This window comes from Eretmochelys imbricata, chromosome 7, assembly GCF_965152235.1.
Source record: "Eretmochelys imbricata isolate rEreImb1 chromosome 7, rEreImb1.hap1, whole genome shotgun sequence".
Classification (NCBI taxonomy): domain Eukaryota; kingdom Metazoa; phylum Chordata; order Testudines; family Cheloniidae; genus Eretmochelys; species Eretmochelys imbricata.
This window is the reverse complement of record NC_135578.1, coordinates 106,317,177-106,340,302: the sequence shown is the minus strand read 5'-3', so window position 1 is coordinate 106,340,302 and position 23,126 is coordinate 106,317,177. Positions and strand designations below refer to the sequence as shown.

General features: G+C 44.8%; 1 protein-coding gene across 1 annotated transcript in view; it reads left to right on the top strand.

Annotated features, from left to right (window-relative positions):
- Positions 1 to 273: 273 nt before the first annotated feature.
- Positions 274 to 23,126, top strand: part of LOC144268210 (scavenger receptor cysteine-rich domain-containing protein DMBT1-like) — a 36,375-nt gene continuing 13,522 nt past the window's right edge. The window contains exons 1-2 of the mRNA XM_077822861.1: positions 274 to 494; positions 3,383 to 3,501. Of these exons, the coding sequence (XP_077678987.1) occupies positions 274 to 494; positions 3,383 to 3,501 (340 nt within the window). The remainder of the gene's footprint in view (positions 495 to 3,382; positions 3,502 to 23,126) is intronic.

The window sequence follows — 23,126 nt, the reverse complement described above, 5'->3', positions numbered from 1 at the left end:
GTGGCTCCTGGGAGTCACTGGTGGACAAGGTGAATGGGAAAGATGTTGCTCAGATAAATGAACGATTAAGAAGTAACGGTTGAGGATGGGGTGTAATGGGGTTGGGAACCGACGTGGGGTTGCATAAATCTAAAACCAAGCAGTGGGGCCACAGTTGTTTCTTTTCTGAAAATCTCTCAATGGCTCAACGATGCTTTTCTAGAAGACCCGGAGGCCTGGGGCAGCGTTGCATCAGGCAACGAAGACAAACTGGGCCCAACTTGTTTTTGCTCGATGCTGGTACAAATCGTTGACGAAGATGCCGAGGATGATGGCTATATAGATTTAAGGAGGAGGCTTGACATGGAGCTAACTGAGCCGGTGCCACGTCAAGAGTGTAAAAATGTCATGTGTTCTATGGTACGTGTTGCTGTTTATGCTGTCCTTAATCACTGCCTTAGAGAAAAGCTTTTAGAAGATTGTGAGGACTGTGAAATAGATGTGCCAGCCCAATGGTACCATGGCTGTGTGAGTTGGACTTCGGAGGATATAAACTGCAGCTCCGGGATCTGTGCGATGACCTGTGTTTGGAAAGCTTATTAAACACTGTTATTGACATAGGTTATGCTTTGTAATGTCTGTGCATAACCCAAGAAAATTTAACACAAGGGTAAGTACTGTGCAATTGAGTTGAGACCCTGACAGTGTTTTAAAGAAAATGACCAAACCAGAAGATGCCTGCTTACAGCAATATATTGACCATCTGGTCCGCACAAAAAGTTACAGAATCCTGCTTAAGAAAAAGACTATTTGTAAGAAATCTAAAAGGATCAAGTTACAGAATGGTGAGGGGACAAACATGCGATATAAAACTTGGTAGCTGTAAATAGAAATACATATTGAAAAGGGCTTTGTGATTATCTGTTTTTCTGTTTGAAGGACTGTGGGGCGCTTAAGTAAGATAAAAGTTTTGATGGAGCAACTTGCTTTATTTTCAAGGAGCTGTGTCTTTTAAATAAAAAAAATATGCTCATGACGTGGCATTGGCTCAGTTAGTTCCATATCAAGCCTCCTCCTTCCGGTCATGTGTCTGTCTTGACCCCGGAAGTAATACCCAGGGGGCAAGTCTTAGGATGACAGGTAGGTGGGGCCTGAGAGGTCAGGAGGCGGGGCAACATTTGATTGATGGTCTGCCTCTTATAGTACTCCTGTCCCATTACCAACCTCCTTAGCTGCCCAGGCAGAACCTCACTGCTGCGGGTCTAGCAGCCTCTCCACGCCCTCATCTGAGCAGGCACTTGGGATCATTCTGCATTTCCCTTTCCTTTGAAAATGGCTATAAATTCTTTTACAATTCAGAATATTGCACCTGGCATTTTATCTTCTGTGGGAATCCTGCTACTGCCCTCAATCTCAGCCCTTTGCCTTGGAGGAAAGGAGCATGGGGGACGAAGTTTCAAAGAGTGTCAGACTTAGAGAAGAGCTCATGGGGACAGTAGGCACATGAGTTAGCAAAGGAGGAGGCAGAGTTGTTTAACAAGGACGACGCGGGAATTAAATGAAGAGGAAGGGTATGTTGAGTGATTTAAGAACAGAACCAGAGGAAGTGACTGTTAGGGCAAGGCTTGAGAATGGGTGGATGGACAAAGCAGAGGGAGAAGGGGAAGATAAAGGTAAGGACAAGAGTGGTGTAAACAATTTTTTTTTTTAAAAAAAAAAGTGTAAGGGGGCAGTCTGCTCCTTTAAGGGCCCAGGAAGCAGGTGACCTTGTTATTGAGAAACGCTCAGCAGTCCAGGTGCTGGGAATTGTCTGACCCAGCTGGACAACATTTAGTGATTGGATCTGAGCCAGGAGATCTAAAGGAACATCCCTGCTCCATGAGGCTACCTGGGACCAGTGGAGGAGGGCTAAAAATGCACTCTCTTTTGGCTGCAGCAGAAGGCTGTGAGAAGACAGGCAAGCCCTGCAGACACCCATAGGCTGAGAACTGCTCCAGTCCATTAGCTATCAGAGGCCAGAGGGTCTCACAATCTCAGCTGAGAACAGGACTGTTGCTTTTTTGTTGTTGTTCCATTTTCCCTTCTTAGTGTTGAAGGATAAACAGAGCCCTGAGAAAAGGGCTACAAACTGAACTGGGCATGACTGACTGTTTGTCACAGGCTGGAGATCGGGTCCACCAGCCTATGCAGTGAATTTAGCTCTTTTCTTTTTTTTTTTTTCTATGAATTGTCCACAAACACATGGTGACTTTTACAAATTTTACAGATTACTTTGATAATCGTTGGATATGTTTATGGGTTTATGTGATGGAGTTGTCTATGCTGAATAAAGGTGTTGAGTACAGAAGTCAGATCAATGCCCTGGGGCACTTTTGACCTGAGATCTTTTCTTATATGGCTATTGTAATAGAACAATATAATCCATAAATAAGTGGTGCTATAAATCAGACGTTTGTTTGCTCAATCAATAGATTAATCATTAATCATCATATTTAATAAATCAATGGTTCTTTATTAATCAACTGAAATCCAGCACAGGACAGATTTAATTAACTGGCACCAGTATTCTTAGCACAATTCTTTGTAATTCCAAATGCTGGTAAATATTTGCATTATGAGAGCAGATATTGTACAATGTACTTTAGGATGTTCTGTTGGCAGGTGCGGCTCTGACCTCTTCTGAGCTGTCACTTTTCTTGCAATCAAGTGGGTCTGAAAACAAAGTGCTGATGTGTTGTCAGCAATGGTCTGGTATGTTTGCAGTGAAATCTGTTCACATAGACTGAGCTTCTATTCTCCTGATGACCTTATCTTTAGGGAAACTTCTTGATGTGCTAATCAAGGTTTCATAACATATACAATATAAAAAAAGAGACACTAAAAGGAGGGAATTCCAACGGTGTACATGTTTTTAACATCAGAAATTCCGAGTCAGGCTACTCCTAAAAGTACATGAAATTCTGGCTTTGATCCTTCCTCACTGAAATCACAGGGAGTTTTTCCATTGAATTGAACTGGGTGCAACATTGCACACTCAGTGACATGCTCAGGGTTGCAGAGCAAAGTCAGGGGCAGAGCCAAAAAGTAGAACCCAAGAGTGCTGACTTCCAAAGCCATGTTATATCAGAAAGCTGTGTTCTGATAAGCAGTCAAGGGGCCATTTCCTCATTACAAAGGTCATGAATTTTGTCTTCAAACAGGGATTTTCTTAAAGTTGTAGCTGTTAATATCTGGTTAATCTTATGCGCCCTTTGAATAGTTCCCACATGAAGTCCACTGAAAACACTGTGACTAGAAAAAAGTTAGTAGTAATAATCAATTGCATTTAACATCAGGGAATGTTGACAGAACAGAGATTTCAGCAGAGGGATTTTCTCAAAACTTGGTGGAATTTCTTTTTCAGTACAGTGAAGGAAAAGACCTCATGGTTATTAGAAAAAGCCAAAGAGAAGAAAGTGCCCATGAAAATCTATCCAGATATTACAGGAGACACCATGGCTTGGAAGGGAGAAAGCACGTTTAGTACAGTAAGTGCCAACATTAATCTTTCATTTATATATTTATTTATTCACACTGACAATGAAGGGCTTGTCTGAAAATGGAATTCTCCTAAAACTAAACCATGAGAAAGCAATTGCAAGCTCTTTAAGGTCTGAGCTAAAGAAAAGAGTTGGCAGAATTATGGACTGTGAATAAATTACCTGACCAATTTAGCCCTTTTTTCTGCTTGAACCATTTGTGAATGGATTTTTATTAATTTAATTTATATTCATAATAGTTTTAAGAGTTTGAGAGAAGAAATGTTGTCCTCTGGGTTGTTTTTGCTTTGCTAATCAGTGTGTGATTGGTCAGCAAAACCACTCGGTATTGGTACTTTTTCCTGCTAATAAGTCTGAAACAGGGGAATTTTGAGTAATGATCTTTTTCATGCATGAATTTCCTTATTCACGTGAAAAAATGGTTATCTGAACACAGAAGAACCAGCATCGTATTTACTTGCAGTTTTAAGCATAGCCTTGGCTGTCCCCTATTACATATAGATTAAGCTCCTTGTGCTTTGCTTTCAAGGCTTGAAACTATATCTCTGACTGTTTGTTTGCCTTTTGCATTTCCCAATTCCATTGCAACAGTGCCAGCCTTTATGCTTTCCCCCCGCTTGCTTTCATCAGCTTTTGTTTTTGTGCCTTCTTTACTGCTCCCCTTGTGTGGAAATCTTCCCAAGCCTGTTTTCCAAGCCACCATCCTTGTCACATTCAAATCCCTCTAAAATATTTACTTCTGCCATCTGGTCGGCATGAAGTGTGGTAAGGAAGAAAACAGCCTAAATATACAACACCAACCAGCTGTGTTCGACTCACTACAGATATGTCTACACTACAAAATTAGGTCGAATTTATAGAAGTCGATTTTTAGGAAGCGATTTTATACAGTTTATTGTGTGTGTCCCCACTAAATGCATTAAGGCGGTGGAGTGCATCCACAGTACCATGGCTAGTGTCGACTTTTGGAGCATTGCACTGTGGGTAGCTATCCCACAGTTCCTGCAGTCTCCACTGCCCATTGGACTTCTGGGTTGAGCTCCCAATGCCTGATGGGGCAAAAACATTGTTGCAGGTGATTTTGGGTACATGTCACCAGTCACCCCTCCCTCCGTGAAAGCAATGGCAGACAATCATTTTGTGCCTTTTTTCCGTGCAGACACCATACTGCTAACCACCATCATCCACTGCTTCTGCTGCAGCTCTGCTCTCCTGGTACCATGAATCCACCTTGCAGGTCCTCTCGTCGTTCTATTCTCGTGGAATCCATCGTCATCCACTGCTTCCACTGCAACTCTGCTGTCCTGCAGACGCCATACCACGGGAAGCCTGGAGCCTGCTCAGCTAAATGCTGCTATTGTGAGCATTGTAAACACCTCGCGCATTATCCTGCAGTATGTGCAGAACCTGCAAAAGCAGGCGAGGAGGTGACGACAGCGCGATCATGATAGTGATGAGGACATGGACACAGACTTCTCTCAAAGCACGGGCCCTGGCAATTTGGACATCATGGTAGTAATGGGGCAGGTTCATGCCATGGAACGCTGATTCTGGGCCCAGGAAACAAGCACAGACTGGTGGGACTGCATAGTGTTGCAGGTCTGGGATGATTCCCAGTGGCTGCGAAACTTTTGCATGTGTAAGGGCACTTTCATGGAACTTTGTAACTTGCTTTCCCCTGCCCTGAAGCGGAAGAATACCAAGATGAGAGCAGCCCTCACAGTTGAGAAGCGAGTGGCGACAGCCCTCTGGAAGCTTGCAACGCCAGACAGCTACCAGTCAGTCGGGAATCAATTTGGAGTGGGTAAATATAATGTGGGGGCTGCTGTGATCCAAGTAGCCAATGCAATCATTGAGCTGCTGCTATCAAGGGTAGTGACTCTGGGAAATGTGCAGGTCATAGTGGATGGCTCTGCTGCAATGGGGTTCCCTAACTGTGGTAGGGCAATAGATAGAACGCATATCCCTATCTTGGGACTGGACCACCTTGGCAGCCAGTACGTAAACCGCAAGGGGTACTTTTCAGTGGTGCTGCAAGCACTGGTGGATCACAAGGGACATTTCACCGACATCAACGTGGGATGGCCGGAAAAGGTGCATGACGCTTGCATCGTCAGGAACTCTGTTTGAACAGCTGCAGGAAGGAACTTACTTCCGAGACCAGAAAATTACTGTTGGGAGTGTTGAAATGCCTATAGTTATTCTCAGGGACCTAGCCTATCCCTTAATGTCCTGGCTCATGGAGCCTACACAGGCACCCTGGACAGTAGTAAGGAGCAGTTCAACTATAGGCTGAGCAAGTGCAGAATGGTGGTAGAATATGCATTTGGATGTTTAAAAGCTCGCTGGCGCAGTTTACTGACTAGGTTAGACCTCAGCGAAACCAATATTCCCATTGTTATTGCTGCTTGCTGTGTGCTTCACAATATCTGTGAGAGTGAGGGGGAGACATTTATGGCAGGGTGGGAGGTTTAGGCAAATCACTTGGCGGCCGATTACGTGCAGCCAGACACCAGGGCAATTAGAGGAGCACAGCTGGGCGCCCTACGCATCAGAGAAACTTTGAAAATCAGTTTCATGACTGGCCAGGCTACAGTGTGACAGTTCTGTTTGTTTCTTCTTGATGAAAACCCACCTTCTTGGTTGACTCTACTTCCCTGTAAGCCAGCTGACCTCCCCTCTTCGATCACCGCTTTCAGAGTCATTAAAGTCATTATTGTTTCAAAATCATGCATTCTTTATTAATTCATCACAGAAATAGGGAAAAAACTCGCAAGGTAGCCCGGGAGGGGTGGGGGAGGAGGGAAGCACTGGATGGGGTGGTGGATGAAGGGAAGAGGGAAGGACAAGGCCACATTACAGTTCAAAACTTATTGAATGCCAGCCTTCTGTTGCTTGTTGTTCTGGGGTGGAGTGGCTGGTGCCTGTAGCCTGCCCCTCCCCCCCCCGCATTCTTGGGCATCTGGGTGAGGAGGATATGGAACTTGGGTAGGAGGGCAGGCAGTTATACCGGGGCTACAGAGGTGGTCTGTGCTCTTGCTGCCTTTCCTGCAGCTCCACCAGACACTGGAGCATATCCGTTTGCTCCCCCATTAGGCTCAGCATTGCATCCTGCCTCCTCTCAGCGTGCTCCTCCCTCCTCTCATTGTGTTCATTTAATGCTTTCCTGGTCTCTGTCACTGTTTGCCTCCATGCATTCTGCTGAGCTCTTTCAGTGCAGGAGGACTGCATGAGCTCTGAGAACATGTCCTCGCGAGTGCAGTTTTGTTCACTTTCTAATCTGTGCTAGCCTTTGGGACGGAGATGATAGGGGGAGCATAGAAACATTTGCAGCTGTGGGAGGAAAAAACGGGAGAGGAATATTTTAAAAAGATACATTTTAGAGTACAAAGGGAAGACTATTTCACACTGAATCAAGCTATTCACATTACATAGCACATTTGCTTCACCCCCACCCCCACCAGACACAACCGCATGGCTAGTGTCAGGGAAGATCCCTCTCAGCTAAACGCAAACAGCTCACCATGAATGGGCCTCCCCTCACTGCGTGGCAAAGGCTTTTGGAGTACCTCCAGGAGAGCTTCATGGAGATGTCCCTGGAGGATTTTCGCTCCATCCCCAGACACGTTAACAGACTTTTTCAGTAGCTATACTGGCTGCAAATGCATCCCAAGTCTTCAGAGCAAATTAATCATTAAACACGCTTGCTTTTAAACCCTGTGTTATATTTACAAAGGTACACTCACCAGAGGTGCCTTCTCTGGCTTCATGGTCCGGGAGCCCACCTTGGGAGGGTTGGGAGGGTATTGGCTCCAGGGTGATGAACAGTTCCTGGCTGCTAGGAAGAAGGGATTCTTTGCTTGCCTGCTGTGTGCTATCTCCTCCTCATCTTCCTCACCCACAAAATCCTCATCCCTGTTGCATGAGACTCCCCCCTTGCAGGCATCCACAGACAGTGGTGGGACAGCAGTAGGGCCCCCCTCTCAGAATTGCATGCAACTCATCATAGAAGCAGAATGTATGGGGCTCTGACCCAGAGCGACTGTTTGCATCCTTTGTTTTTTGGTAGGCTTGCCTCAGCTCCTTAACTTTCACGCGGCACTGCTGTGTGTCCCTGTTGTAGCCTTTGTCCATCATGACCTTGGAGATTTTGGCAAATGTATTGGCATTTCGTCTTTTGGAACAGAGTTCTGCCTGCACGGATTCTTCTCCCCATTAAGCGATCAGATCCAGTACCTCTCATTGGGTCCATGTTGGAGCTCTTTTGCGATTCTGGGACTCCATGGTCACCTGTGCTGACAAGCTCTGCATGGTCACCTGTGCTGATCAGCTCGCCACGCTGGCCAAACAGGAAATGAAATTCAAAAGTTCCCAGGGCTTTTCCTATCTACCTGGCCAGTGCATCTGAGTTGAGAGTGCTGTCCAGAGCGGTCACAATGGAGCACTTTGGGATAGCTCCCAAAGGCCAATACCATTGAATTGCATCCACACTACCCCAAATTCGACCCAGCAAGGTTGATTTTAGTGCTAAACCCCTTGCCAGGGAGGAGTACAGAAATCGATTTTAAGAGCCCTTTAAGTCGACAAAACAGGCTTGGTCATGTGGACGGGTGCAGGGTTAAATCAACCTAATGCTGCTAAATTCGACCTAAACTCGTCGTAGACCAGGGCCTAGTGTCAGTGGCGTATTAATGCCCAGGCTGACAAATTTTCAGGGGCGGCAAATTTGTAAGAGCAGCCAGAGGCACCAACTTTCCCCGGCACCAGTGGGAGCTCGTGTCCCCCCCTTCCCCGCCCCAACTCCACCCCTTCCCCGCCCCCATTCCAACCCCTTCCCCAAAGTCCCTGCCCCAACTCCACCCCCTCCCTGCCCCTATTGGTCCCCTTTCCCAAATCCCCGCCCTGGCCCCACCTCCTCCCCTGAGCGTGCTGTGTTTCCCCACCTCCTCCCTCCCAGCCACGTAAAGCTGTTTCATGCACAAGTGCTGGCAGGGAGCGGGGAGAAGCAGGACCCGGCGGCGCGTTCAGGGGAGGAGGCGGAGCGGAGGTGAGCTGGGGTGGGGGCGCGGGGAGCTGCAGGGTGGGGGCGGCAATTATTTCAGGGCCTAGGGGTGGCAAAATCATTAATTCGCCACTGCCTAGTGTGCATGTGGTCTTTTCACCATAATATTTTTAGCCTCCTCTCTCCTTTTGTCCCTTTTGACTCTCGACTGCTGTGCCTGTTGAATTTGGACTGTGTGCTGTGGAGGGCAGAGACCATAGCTGAATGTGGTTCAGGAGGCACCTATTACTTTTCGGAGCGCGCAAGAAATAACACATTTACTAAACATTATTGTAACCCAAACCCATTCAGGAGCAGCCTGTAAAATGTGATGGAAACCAAAGGCCATGATTTCCAATGAATGTCCACCAACATTTTTTACCATGTTCACCTAGGAAGTGCAGAATACAGCATTACAAAAACAACAAAAATCAAGCACATTCTGTGTAATCAGAGCTAGATCTCTAGCTGATATAAGTGCATCTCCATTGACTTCAGTCCAACTGTACTCATTTTACACCCATCTCAGGGTGTCGACCATAATCCCACATGATCTACAATAGGGCTTATCAGCATGTGGTCCATGGGCCACCCCTGAGCCTCGGAACCCTCCTGATGATCTGCACAATTGAGTCTCAATTTATTTAACTTTTTGGGACTGAGTTGGTGGATGGCAAAAGATGGCTGTAAAACTGTGTATCTTAGGAAGTGCTCCCAAAATAAAGAGGTTGGCTAATGATATTAAGGCGTGTGTGTGGCTATGACCTTGAGAGCTATGCCAGCAGGCATTTTAATTCCTGATAGGGCCACCCCAGGCCAACAGGTCAGATGGGACCAGACAAAAAATCAGTCTACTGGCCCTTCATGTTGGGCATTGAGTGAGAGGCCAACAACTTGTCTTTGTAAAAAAACAGAAAAAAAAAAGGCTATAGAAACACAAAATAGACATTCTGGCAAATAGTATAATAGATGGGTATGGTGCATCCTTGTTCATGAGCCCAAGCAATGTCTGATGGCATAAGAAAAATTCATATTTAAGATGACAATGTGATTGTAGCTATACTAAACTCAATGAGGAATTCATACAAAATTAAGTTTAAATTTCATTTCAACCTCTACTTTTCTACACTTCATTTCAGGTTTCAATGAACATAGAGTCTAATTGAAAACCACTGGGTTTCACTTGATTTTTGTGTAAAATCCACAGATTTGTCCATGACTTTCATGCAAATAAGTCAGTTGATCCAGGTTCTCTGGAAAGGTTCATGCAATTTAGGAAATCTTTGTCTCAACATTTTTTTAAATCATAGACTCAAGTCAAAGCTCAGACCAAAACGAGATGAGTTTATGTTGGCTATAGGTTTTACTGCAAACATTTTGCATACCTCTAACTGTGATGATTTTCCCAATCTCACTGTCACTGGCAGTGCCATTGCAGCTTATACCCTCTGATGATCCATGGTCTTTGGAAGGATGAATTTGTGTGTGACATTGACTGGGGCAAAAGTGTCCATGTCAATAGTTGTGAAAATGTAGGGGAGCCCTGCAGACAGTTTCCAAAGTCTGTTTTCCCCCTAAAATCTTATTAGTAATGTGATTCTAAGAGCCCTTGGCACCCACAGCCATAGGGCACGCTGTCACTCATTAGAGCCATTCAATTCACTGCACCCAACACTGTTCTTATGATATTTATCCCAAAGGTATTGTGTAGGTTTTCATATAAAAACTAATAACATGCTGAGTATTAATGTCATTGTAAAATCCATGTGTTAATGTTATATGTGAAGTTATGAATTCCCTCTGTATGATGTTACTAACCAATGTTTAAGACCAGACAGCCTAATCTAGGTAAAGGTGCTAAACAGGTCTGTCCTAAATAAAAGAATGTGAGTTTTCCTCAATTTACATATTAGCAGTAAAAAATGCCATGGCACTAAGCCAGCAGTGGTTATCCTGATCCTGAATTCAAGAGACAGAGAATTAAAATGGTTCCTGCACCCCAGAGAGAGACAGGAGACTGGATCCCCAGGAAGCCTTCCTGACTTATCAGACACACACAAACCTTTTGGGTATATGAGGAACAGAGGGAGAGAGAGAGGTTTCCTTTATCCTTTACCTTAGGAAGCAAAGGAACCAAGCAATTTGATCTCTGTGATGGGTCCTGGCCAGAAAAAAGCTGGAAAGGAGACTGAGTGAGAGAAATCATCTTGAACCATGACTGTATCTTGCTGGTTAAGGTTGAGTCTTTTAGAAGCATATTTTCACTTTTATTTGCTTGTAACAGTTTCTGCCTTTATCCCTTTTACTTGGTATAACTTAGTCCTTGTTCTTCAGTACAATAATAAACTTATTTTGCTTTCATTATAAAACATCCGTGCTCTGTAAGATGAGCAAAGTGTGTGCTTATAGACAGCTAACAGGTTGGAGTGTGTTAGAGGACTTTCCCTTCACCCTCTCCCCTGGTCCTTGTCACACAGACAGAAAGCAGAGGACCAGAAATCTGAAGTTCAGGCAATGCAATGTTTATTGGGGTTAGTCCCCCTTCCTAGCTCTGTCGCCGCAGAGCATTTACCCTGTGTCCCGATTCCCACCTCCTCCTTTTAGCAGGCCCAAATATACCTGCAATGCATGCCCACAGTCCCACCCCTTAAACTACGATTTGAGGACTTCAATAGCACAGATATAGGTGTGAGGTTTTTTTTGTAGGAGTGGGTGGGTGAAATTCTGTGGCCTGCGTTGTGCAGGAGGTCAGACTAGATGATCATAATGGTCCCTTCTGACCTAAATATCTATGAATCTTATAAAAAGAAAAGGAGTACTTGTGGCACCTTAGAGACAAACCAATTTATTTGAGCATAAGCTTTCGTGAGCTACAGCTCACTTCATCAGATGAATACTGTGGAAAGTGTAGCAGATCTTTTTATATACACACAAAGCATGAAAAAATACCTCCTCCCACCCCACTCTCCTGCTGGTAATAGCTTATCTAAAGTGATCACTCTCCTTACATTGTGTATGATAATCAAGTTGGGCCATTTCCAGCACAAATCCAGGTTTTCTCACCTCCCCCCCCAACACACACAAACCCACTCTCCTGCTGGTAATAGCTTATCTAAAGTGACCACTCTCCTTACAATGTGTATGATAATCAAGGTGGGCCATTTCCAGCACAAATCCAGGGTTTAACACGAACGTCTGGGGGGGGTGGTAGGAAAAAACAAGGGGAAATAGGTTACCTTGAATAATGACTTAGCCACTCCCAGTCTCTATTCAAGCCTAACTTAATTGTATCCAATTTGCAAATGAATTCCAATTCAACAGTTTCTCGCTGGAGTCTGGATTTGAAGTTTTTTTGTTTTAATATTGCGACCTTTAGGTCTGAGATCGAGTGACCAGAGAGATCCAACATACCTCTGAACAACATACTAATCCACAGAGAACTCCCTACCAACACTACAAAAAGAAGGATTCTAGGTGGACTCCTCCTGAAGGTCGAAACAGCAGACTGGACTTCTACATAGAGTGCTTCTGCAGACGTGCACGGGCTGAAATTGTGGAAAAGCAGCATCACTTGCCCCATAACCTCAGCCGTGTGGAACACAATGCCATCCACAGCCTCAGAAACAACTCTGACATTATAATCAAAAAGGCTGACAAAGGAGGTGCTGTTGTCATCATGAATAGGTCGGAATATGAACAAGAGGCTGCTCGGCAGCTCTCCAACACCACTTTCTACAAGCCATTACCCTCTGATCCCACTGAGAGTTACCAAAAGAAACTACAGCATTTGCTCAAGAAACTCCCTGAAAAAGCACAAGATCAAATCTGCACAGACACACCCCTGGAACCTCGACCTGGGATATTCTATCTACTACCCAAGATCCATAAACCTGGAAATCCTGGGCGCCCTATCATGTCAGGCATTGGCACCCTGACAGCAGGATTGTCTGGCTATGTAGACTCCCTCCTCAGGCCCTACGCCACCAGCACTCCCAGCTACCTTCGAGACACAACTGACTTCCTGAGGAAACTACAATCCATCGGTGATCTTCCTGATAACACCATCCTGGCCACTATGGATGTAGAAGCCCTCTACACCAACATTCCACACAAAGATGGACTACAAGCCATCAAGAACACTATCCCCAATAATGTCACGGCTAACCTGGTGACTGAACTTTGTGACTTTGTCCTTACCCATAACTATTTTACATTTGGGGACAATGTATACCTTCAGATCAGCGGCACTGCTATGGGTACCCGCATGGCCCCACAGTATGCCAACATTTTTATGGCTGACTTAGAACAACGCTTCCTCAGGTCTCGTCCCCTAACGCTTCTACTCTACTTGCGCTATATTGATGACATCTTCATCATCTGGACCCATGGAAAAGAAGCCCTTGAGGAATTCCACCATGATTTCAACAATTTCCATCCCACCATCAACCTCAGCCTGGTCCAGTCCACACAAGAGATCCACTTCCTGGACACTACAGTGCTAATAAACGATGGTCACATAAACACCACTCTATACCGGAAACCTACTGACCGCTATTCCTACCTACATGCCTCCAGCTTTCACCTTGACCACACCACACGATCCATCGTCTACAGCCAAGCTCTGCGATACAACCGCATTTGCTCCAACCCCTCAGACAGAGACAAACACCTACAAGATCTCTATCAAGCATTCTTACAACTACAATACCCACCTGCGGAAGTGAAGAAACAGATTGATAGAGCCAGAAGAGTTCCCAGAAGAGTTCCCTACTACAGGACAGGCCTAACAAAGAAAATAACAGAACGCCACTAGCCGTCACCTTCAGCCCCCAACTAAAACCCCCCAACGCATTATTAGGGATCTACAACCTATTTCCTGAAGGATGACCCAACACTCTCACAAATCTTGGGAGACAGGCCAGTCCTTGCCTACAGACAGCCCCCCAACCTGAAGCAAATACTCACCAGCAACCACATACCACACAACAGAACCACTAACCCAGGAACCTATCCTTGCAACAAAGCCCGTTGCCAACTGTGCCCACATATCTATTCAGGGGACACCATCACAGGGCCTAATAACATCAGCCACACTATCAGAGGCTCGTTCACCTGCCCATCCACCAATGTGATATATGCCATCATGTGCCAGCAATGCCCCTCTGCCATGTACATTGGTCAAACTGGACAGTCTCTACGTAAAAGAATAAATGGACACAAATCAGATGTCAAGAATTATAACATTCTAAACCAGTCGGAGAACACTTCAATCTCTCTGGTCACTCGATCTCAGACCTAAAGGTCGCAATATTAAAACAAAAAAACTTCAAATCCAGACTCCAGCGAGAAACTGTTGAATTGGAATTCATTTGCAAATTGGATACAATTAAGTTAGGCTTGAATAGAGACTGGAAGTGGCTAAGTCATTATGCAAGGTAACCTATTTCCCTTTGTTTTTTCCTACCCTCCCCCCCTTAGACGTTCGTGTTAAACCCTGGATTTGTGCTGGAAATGGCCCAACTTGATTATCATACACATTGTAAGGAGAGTGATCACTTTAGATAAGCTATTACCAGCAGGAGAGTGGGGTGGGAGGAGGTATTTTTTCATGCTTTGTGTGTATATAAAAAGATCTTCTACAATTTCCACAGTATGCATCCGACGAAGTGAGCTGTAGCTCACGAAAGCTTATGCTCAAATAAATTGGTTAGTCTCTAAGGTGCCACAAGTACTCCTTTTCTTTTTGCGAATACAGACTAACACGGCTGTTACTCTGAAACCTATGAATCTTATGGTCATGTTCCATTTTCGGTCTGGGGTCTTCATCCCACCTCTTTTGTACCCCATGCAAGCCTGCTGCTGGGGCAGGGGGCGGCAAAGGGAGCAATTGCCCAGGGGCCTGGCAATTCGCCGCTGGTGCTTCTGTGAAAGCAGTGGCCAGGAGCTCCGGGCCCTTTTAAATCGCCCAGGCCGGCCGCAGGGCTCCTAGGCATAGGCGCTGCGTGGGTGCTAATGGCCGGCGGACTCCTCCTTCCCGCCACAGCACCTCTCGCCAGCGGTGGACCCCACCAATTAGCTCATCACTGTCCCCGCCAGTGCGTCTCCCCCGCTGCCGTCGGCTGTTTAGCAGGGTGCTGGAGGCACTGGGGTGAGGGGGAGGAACAGGGGGTGGGAAGCGATGGGGTGGGGGCGGGCCTGGGTGATGCATGGCTATGCTGAGAGTGGATCCATCCACTGAGACGCTGTTCTGCAGCCCTGTTCGGTGGCTGCCTGAGAGAGCCTGGCAGGGGAGGTGACTTCTGCTCCGGGCTCGGGTGCCGGCTCCCTGGCAACCAAGCCGGGCAGGGAGCGGAAGCTGCCTCCTTCCCAGCCAGGCTCTCTCAGGCAGCTGCTGGGCAGGGCTGCAGAACAGCAGCCTGGAGGGGCCAACATTAAAAGCGGCTCTCTCCTGCCTCCCACCTGGGCTCCTGCCTGCCAGGGAGAGCGGCAAAAGGTGCTGGGGGAGGGGGGGCAGGCACAGCGGGAGGACAAAGAGCCCCCCCGGCAGGTAACATGGGGCGGGGAGAGTGCAGTGGCCCTGGGGTGGGGCCGCGTGGCCTGCCCTTTAGATCGTGCCCTCCCCCCACTATGGGGAGGCACCAGTTGTACATGGGGCGCCCTCAGGGGTGGGGGTGGAACAGGGGTGGGAAGAAGTGGGGTGGGGCTGGGCATTTGGGGGAAGGGGTCTGGATGAGCGGGGAGTCGAGCACCCTCCAGGAAATCTGGAAGTCGGCACATATGCTCTAGGTGTGCGCGGGGTGGCATCGTCATCGGCGAAGGCAGCCGGAGGGGCATGGGGAAGCCCTGGCTGTGCCAGAAGAGCGCACCCAGCAGTGCAGCCAGCAGCTCACTGGGCACCAGCAGGTGCTCCTTGACTGTTTTGCCGTGGGGCCCGGAACTGCTGTCGGCAGGCCTGACCCCACGGGAGTGGTAAGGAGTGAGGTTGTGCTACTGTCAGGGACAAGCATTTCTTTGGTCTTTCAGTGTTTTATACCTTCCCCCCAATCCCCCTTTGCTCCTCCCGACTGGTTGCTTGACCTTGCCTTAAGAGAAGAGCCAGGCAGCCTTCCACTATATGCTCATAGATCACACTCCCACCCTACCCTGTAAAATTTTAACTGGTTCTGATCTGTTCCCATTATACTAACAAACCCATCTGGCTAGGCAGAAGCAACACACACACTGTCTTTGTTCATACACATTAGTATAAGATATAAGAGTATCAAAAGGTCAAACCCAAAATTCTATCTCAGGTTGATAAACGAGCCTTTTTACTAATGAGTGTTTTACTGTCTCTGTAGGGGCTGCAAACTTAATAGTTTCTCTGTGACGGTCCAGAGAGAGGGACTGATCCTGCAGTAGGGTGATTTGGGGGTGAATCTGGGGCTCGAAGATACTAAGTTCAGCCTTCGAAGATTAGCCAAGTTGGGCAAAGCTAGTGTGAGGCTAGTGGGCTGCGAGCAGGTTGCTGGGGTCAGAGCTCTGGATCAAAGCTGCACAGCCAGAAGACACCCATGATTACAAGGCAAACAGTGACCGAATCTGTTACTGGCCTGGGCAAACCCCAAAATGTCAAGTCAATAAGACACTAATAAAATATTAAATAAACTACTGCCAAATATTTTTGTGATTTTTATTTTATTTTTATGTTCCTGAATTATGTACTGCAGACAACTGATTGACCCTTCAAACACCATGAAAAATTCCTTCCTGGGGAAAGGCCACCCCACCACTTCCTACGGTCTCAAAGATTCTCCCCCTTTCATGCCAACAGCAGTAGCTGGAAAGAATAAAGGACCTGGATCTACTCTAGAGACACCAAAGGCAACTTTTGATTCATACATGAGTCAAACTTAAGTGGGATAATTTATGCCAAAAGTTCTCCTTCAAGAAGCGTGAAATGCTATTGTTTAAATATTGTCTTCCGTCAGAGACCACGAGGTTATAAAAATAAAATGAAATGGGGAACAAATTAAACACACCTTCCTTTGTGACTGAAATGAAATCACCTTTGGAATTCACTTTGTATTGATTTACTGTAGATGTAGAGCAGACTGTTGAGCCACACCCCTCCATAGTCAGAGCCTATAAATTCTGCTGCTCCATTCCTCAGGAGCCCTCACAAGATGGGTGCCACAATGATCTTCATTTGGATGTTCCTGACAATTTCTGGAACTCTGCAGACTACCACAGGTAAAATGCCTACTATTCTTGCAAGGTCATTCTTACAAAGATGTAAAGACATCTTTTGCTCACTTTCACTGGGTCCACATCTAGAACTCCCAGTCATGCCAATGGGAGCTTTGTGCAAAGTTTAAAGGTAGTGTCAGTGTAGGGCTGCATTGGATAGCACAGCTCTGTTGAAAAATGTGAGTCAAATAAACTAGTTAATTGTAACTATTATTTGAACCATTTAAATAAACTGCTTAGTATGGTGAAATTAACCTTGCTCCCACCACCTAGCGTTTTGTGTTAGTGGCTTGTGCCACAATTAAAATCAAGTCAATCAATAGCCTGTAAGTTAACAATTTAATGTCTCCAAATCTTGGTGTTCAGGGTGCAAATTAAGGACTAATGTGATTTCTCTTGCTAAAAGGCATATTTAGTTTCAAGTGCTGCAAAAGTAATACTTCTAGGCGCACATGGAACCACCCAGCTAATGTTTTATTAAATACTTTTTAACAAAATGTAATAAGATAGAATTGTGAAATTATCAGAGTGTACTTGGGGTAAATGAACTATTACACACCAGTATGCTGGCATCTTCCCCTTTGTGAGTGATTTTCTTTCTTCTCATCCTGTCATTAGTTTGGGTAACTGGTTCAAAATGTTAAACCACCCTATTCTAAACAATCCTGTCACGCTCATGTTATAGAATTTGGACTTTTGGGTGATATAGTGTGGGTGATTTTCATAACTAGTATTTAAGCAGCATTATAGTTATTTCTATTCACATCAGGCCCTTGGTTAAATGAGATTTGTGAAGGGTGAATGTGCGATAGAGTGTGTTTATCTGTTCAGTGTATTTTTGAATGATTATAACAGGGGAATAAGGATATATGTTGAACTCTAATTGTAACCATGAAGCAGAGCAACTTTGAAGTCTGGCTCCTTAACTAACCTAAAATATCCTTCCTAACCTACAAATCATGGGATCTGATCAACCTCTGTGCTCCCTGCTTAACAGGTGGCTGGCCTCCCAACTATTTGAAGGTCCTGACTTAGCTCCTTTCTTTCTCCATTCTTTTTGTGTTTCTCTCTCTTTCCCCCCATCCTCTATTTCCTCCTCTGCTTCTCTACATCTCCCTCCCCCCACCGACTGTCCCTGCTTCTTCTAGCTTCTTCCAGTTTCTTCTTCTCTCAGCTCTCCCCACTACTACCCAATCCCTCCACCACTGCTTCCCAGTGGCCAGGAGAGGTTTTTAGCAGTGCTCTCTATGCATTATGCCATTGGCTGTTTCAGACATCTCTGTATTTTTTGCACGAGACAGCAGGCAGTGGCGTCTCACTTAATCTTTAGCTCTGTGGTTAGGACATTCACCTGGGCTGTGGTATTTCTTGGTTCAATTCTCCTTGCTGCCTGACTTGGAGCAGGGATTTGAATTTGTCCCCCCCATTGCAGGAGAGCACCCCAGGAACTGAGATATGGGACATTTGGTGTGGGGCTCGTGCACGCTCTTCTTTTGCACTGTTCCACTTGTATAAATAATTAGTCATTGGAGCAGGAACTTGAACGTGGGTGTCTCACTTTCTGAGGGCATGCCCTACTATTGAACTAAAGGACATAAGGAAGCGGCCACCATCCTCCCCCCTATTAGTTTGTTAATCTAGCCCTTTATTTCCTTTGCTTTTAGTTTAAAAATGCTCCAAACCACAATCTCCAAACCTCCAAAATAGGTCATTTTCATAATTTTTTTTAGCACTTTCAGTTTCAGGTCAACTCAAATAGATTTTAATTATTATTTTTTGGAAAGTGCCAGAGAACTGAAAAAATAACTTCCGGTGACCTTTAATTTACCAATAGCATTGTGCTTTGATTCCAAATTTACAATTTGACCCTGAGGATTTTGAGACTTTAAAGTTGCAAAAACAGGAGTTTGTACAACCAAATTTGATGTGTTTATAGATAAATGAGCAGTTTTGCTGGTGCTCTTTGTGCATCTGTAGCTAAATTTATCCTTACTGTACACACTGCTTGCAAATAGGGACATGTTTACTTGGAGCATTTATTTGGCAGCTTCAGAGGTACAGATATTATGGGTCCATGACCAGAAGAAAAACCCCCGGAGGTGATACCTTTTCAGAAATTGGGAGGTGGGAAATTGGATACATTATTTTGTGTTTAGTCTCAGGCCAACATTTTTATTCGTGGGAAATTTTGGTACAATTTACTTGAGCCATTTTTGATTTTTTTTTCAAGCTTAAATAAGATTGTCAGCTTTGCAACATCGATTCAGTCATTCTTTCTTTGTGCTCAGTTAACTAAAAACAACAACAAAAAACAGACACCACCCTTCTAACTTGGCTGGGTATGGGTTTAGTGCACAATGATTTGGTAAGTGTGAACAAATTGATCATGAAATAAAGATATTGATTATGGAATGTTTTCCTTACCAGTAGGAATACACTTCAATAGAGTTGCCTGGATGTAAGTGTAATTATTAATTATATATCCCATACGGAATACTCTATAGGGTTACATAATTCTATAGGAATGTAATCGGGGTTGCTAGAGATTATTCTAAAAATAATAAAATATAATAGTAGTGATGTCCTTTCTATAGGTTTATGAATCGTATAGAATTTTATAATAGGAATATCAATCCCTATTAAACTCTGTAGAACAGTTAAAATTATAGGGTATAATTTTCTATTAAATTCTATAGCACTTCTCTGTAAGAGAGACCAGGTGGGTGAGGTAATATCTTTTATTGGAGTAACTTCTCTGGGTGAGAGAGAACAACAAACATTTCCATTAGATGCATTTGGCCAATATCTGCAGTCATTTGCGCTAGGACAGTCCCAACTGTGGCACTGGATAGCTAACTGTAATGAATATTGTATTTGATTATAAATTGGAAATGTGCTGTGGAAATGGACCCTGCGCTGTGTCCTGCAATTTTTAAATGCCAGTGTTTGAATCAGCCCCATCAGTATAAGCTTATGATAGGGGCATTGCGTCTCCAACTGCATCCCACTGCTTTCCTGCAGACTAGGGTGACCAGATAGCAAGTATGAAAAATCAGAACGGGGGTGGGGGGTAATAGGTGTCTAAATAAGAAAATGTCCTGAATATCAGGACTGTCCCTATAAAACTGTGACATCCAGTCACAAAATCACGTAGATTGCTCCTTTACCCCTCACCCCCATCAGCCACTCAACAGAGCAGAAAAGAAGAAATGATGAGAACCAACAACCAGTTATGGCTCTCCGATTCTCTATCCCAAGCCCAGTGCAGCTGGTTTAACGTGTCAGCTGACTATGATCCCCAAGACTGAAGGCCACACCACACAGTCAGTAGACCTTCACCTGCCTTACGTAGCATTTTAATACCTGCTAATACAATGAGTGAACAAGAGCCCTGACCCCCATTACAAGTCAGCTTGTTCAGCTTTTAATGTGGGGAAGAGGCAACAAACAGGCAGGCAAGGCTAGTGTTGCCCAAATCCCTGTGTCTGATTCTGATCATAGACTCCAAAAGGGACTGCTGGAGATGACACTGTGTTACAGCACTACTTCCCACTTCAATGGCGCGGTCACGCAAAGTCAGGGTGCAAGATTAAACTTTTCCATAGTGTATTCACTACAGAGAGGGGCTCAAATAATGGATTTTGGATCTGAATCTGAACTTGCCCAAAGTTTGGTGGGTTCTCAGATTGGTTTAATGGTTAGAGCCCATTTTTTATTCGAATGTGTTCTGAATGACTAAAATGTTGAGAGATGTTTCCTGTTTTTATAACACTGCAATTAGTATATAAAATGGAAAATAAATGCATGTGCTTTGAGCTGTTTTAAGAAGTATCAAACCTAAATCAAAAGAAAGCTGCTTACCTGTTAAAGCATTACACCAAACTATTAGACAGTTGTACAAACAACTAAACCTTAATAGTAACATCGACTGTTTTGGTACCCATTGCACAAAGTAATCTAATTGGATCTTCAAGGGTGAGATATATGGAGTTACTGCCTTGTTCAAATATTCCAGCCCCGTCAAAGATGGGAATTGTCTAGTCTGGGCTCTGATTGGTTTTCCCACTACTGTTAAAATGATCATCCACTAACATGCATTTCTGGGGAGATTGAATATTTGATCCCTGCAAAATCACTACTTGCTAATAAAGCAATATACTTGTTGATGAAGCAGTGGGTATGGAACCACTTTATATGTCTAATTCATAGTACTAGCGACATTCTATTGTTGTTTATTGTAATATTCACCATAGCATGATCCAATATTCACCACTTTAACTGAATATAGCTTCTTTTTTAAAAATGACATAGCTACCACCAGTAGTTTAGCTGGATCCAGCTGAAGTATGTCAGGGTGACAGGCCCCTTATGAACAAGATAGGCCTGATTCTGATCTCACATACTGACTTTAGACCAGTAAAACCAATTGACTTAAATGGAGCATATCTTGTTTCTCACTTTTGTGAGATTAGAATCAGGCCCTGTGCAGAGACAGATTATGTAGTTTAAAGCTGGGACCAAGAAGAGGCCAAGGAACAAGAATATGTTTGGCCAATGTGTTCAAAGTCTTTAGAAATTATTTTTTTCTAGCTATTTGACATCAAGAAAAACTATACTAGATTTAGCATTATAGCTGTTTGAGTTATTTCTAAATATGTTTGAGAGAGAAATGGTTGAATTAATAGTGGTATTGTCCCTTGGTCAGTTGATTTTTCCAAGAAAAACTCATGCTCAGTGAAAAGAAAATCATCTTTTGTTGGATGGTTTATTTTGAATGAATGTCTTTCATGGAGCTAAAAGATTTAGCACCACCTTGTGGACACACATATTTTAAAAATTATTATTTATCTGTATTACAATAGTGGCTTCAAACACATTATAAGCTTCCCTGAAGAGCTGACAAAATGAGCTAAGACAAGATGCAACATGTTGGTTTAACAAGCAATGGGGGAGGAAGGGGAAAGCTCAGTGGCTTCATAGGCTAGCTATGTGCACAGTTAGGTTACAAATACTTTTGATTGTAGGCTATAAATCATCATGTGGGGAATAGATGGCCAGCGCTCTGTGGAGAAAGAGGTGGTTAGGGACTATTTAGAAAAGCTGGACGTGCACAAGTCCATGGGGCCGGACGAGTTGCATCCGAGAGTGCTAAAGGAATTGGCGGCTGTGATTGCAGAGCCATTGGCCATTATCTTTGAAAACTCGTGGCGAACGGGGGAAGTCCCAGATGACTGGAAAAAGGCTAATGTAGTGCCAATCTTTAAAAAAGGGAAGGAGGATGATCCTGGGAACTACAGGCCAGTCAGCCTCACCTCAGTCCCCGGAAAAATCATGGAGCAGGTCCTCAAAGAATCAATCCTGAAGCACTTACATGAGAGGAAAGTGATCAGAAACAGTCAGCATGGATTCACCAAGGGAAGGTCATGCCTGACTAATCTAATCGCCTTCTATGTTGAAATTACTGGTTCTGTGGATGAAGGGAAAGCAGTGGATGTATTGTTTCTTGATTTTAGCAAAGCTTTTGACACGGTTTCCCACAGTATTCTTGTCAGCAAGTTAAAGAAGTATGGGCTAGATGAATGCGCTATAAGGTGGATAGAAAGTTGGCTAGATTGTCGGGCTCAGTGGGTAGTGATCAATGGCTCCATGTCTAGTTGGCAGCCGGTGTCAAGTGGAGTGCCCCAGGGGTCGGTCCTGGGGCCGGTTTTGTTCAATATCTTCATAAATGATCTGGAGGATGGTGTGGATTGCACTCTCAGCAAATTTGCGGATGATACTAAACTGGGAGGAGTGGTAGATACGCTGGAGGGCAGGGATAGGATACAGAGGGACCTAGACAAATTGGAGGATTGGGCCAAAAGAAATCTGATGAGGTTCAATAAGGATAAGTGCAGGGTCCTGCACTTAGGACGGAAGAACCCAAAAATGCACAGCTACAGACTAGGGACCAAATGGCTAGGCAGCAGTTCTGCGGAAAAGGACCTAGGGGTTACAGTGGACAAGAAGCTAGATATGAGTCAACAGTGTGCCCTTGTTGCCAAGAAGGCCAATGGCATTTTGGGATGTATAAGTAGGGGTATTGCCAGCAGATCGAGGGACGTGACCGTTTCCCTCTATTCAACATTGGTGAGGCCTCATCTGGAGTACTGTGTCCAGTTTTGGGCCCCACACTACAAGAAGGATGTGGATAAATTGGAGAGAGTCCAGCGAAGGGCAACAAAAATGATTAGGGGTCTGGAACACATGACTTATGAGGAGAGGCTGAGGGAACTGGGATTGTTTAGTCTGCAGAAGAGAAGAATGAGGGGGGATTTGATAGCTGCTTTCAACTACCTGAG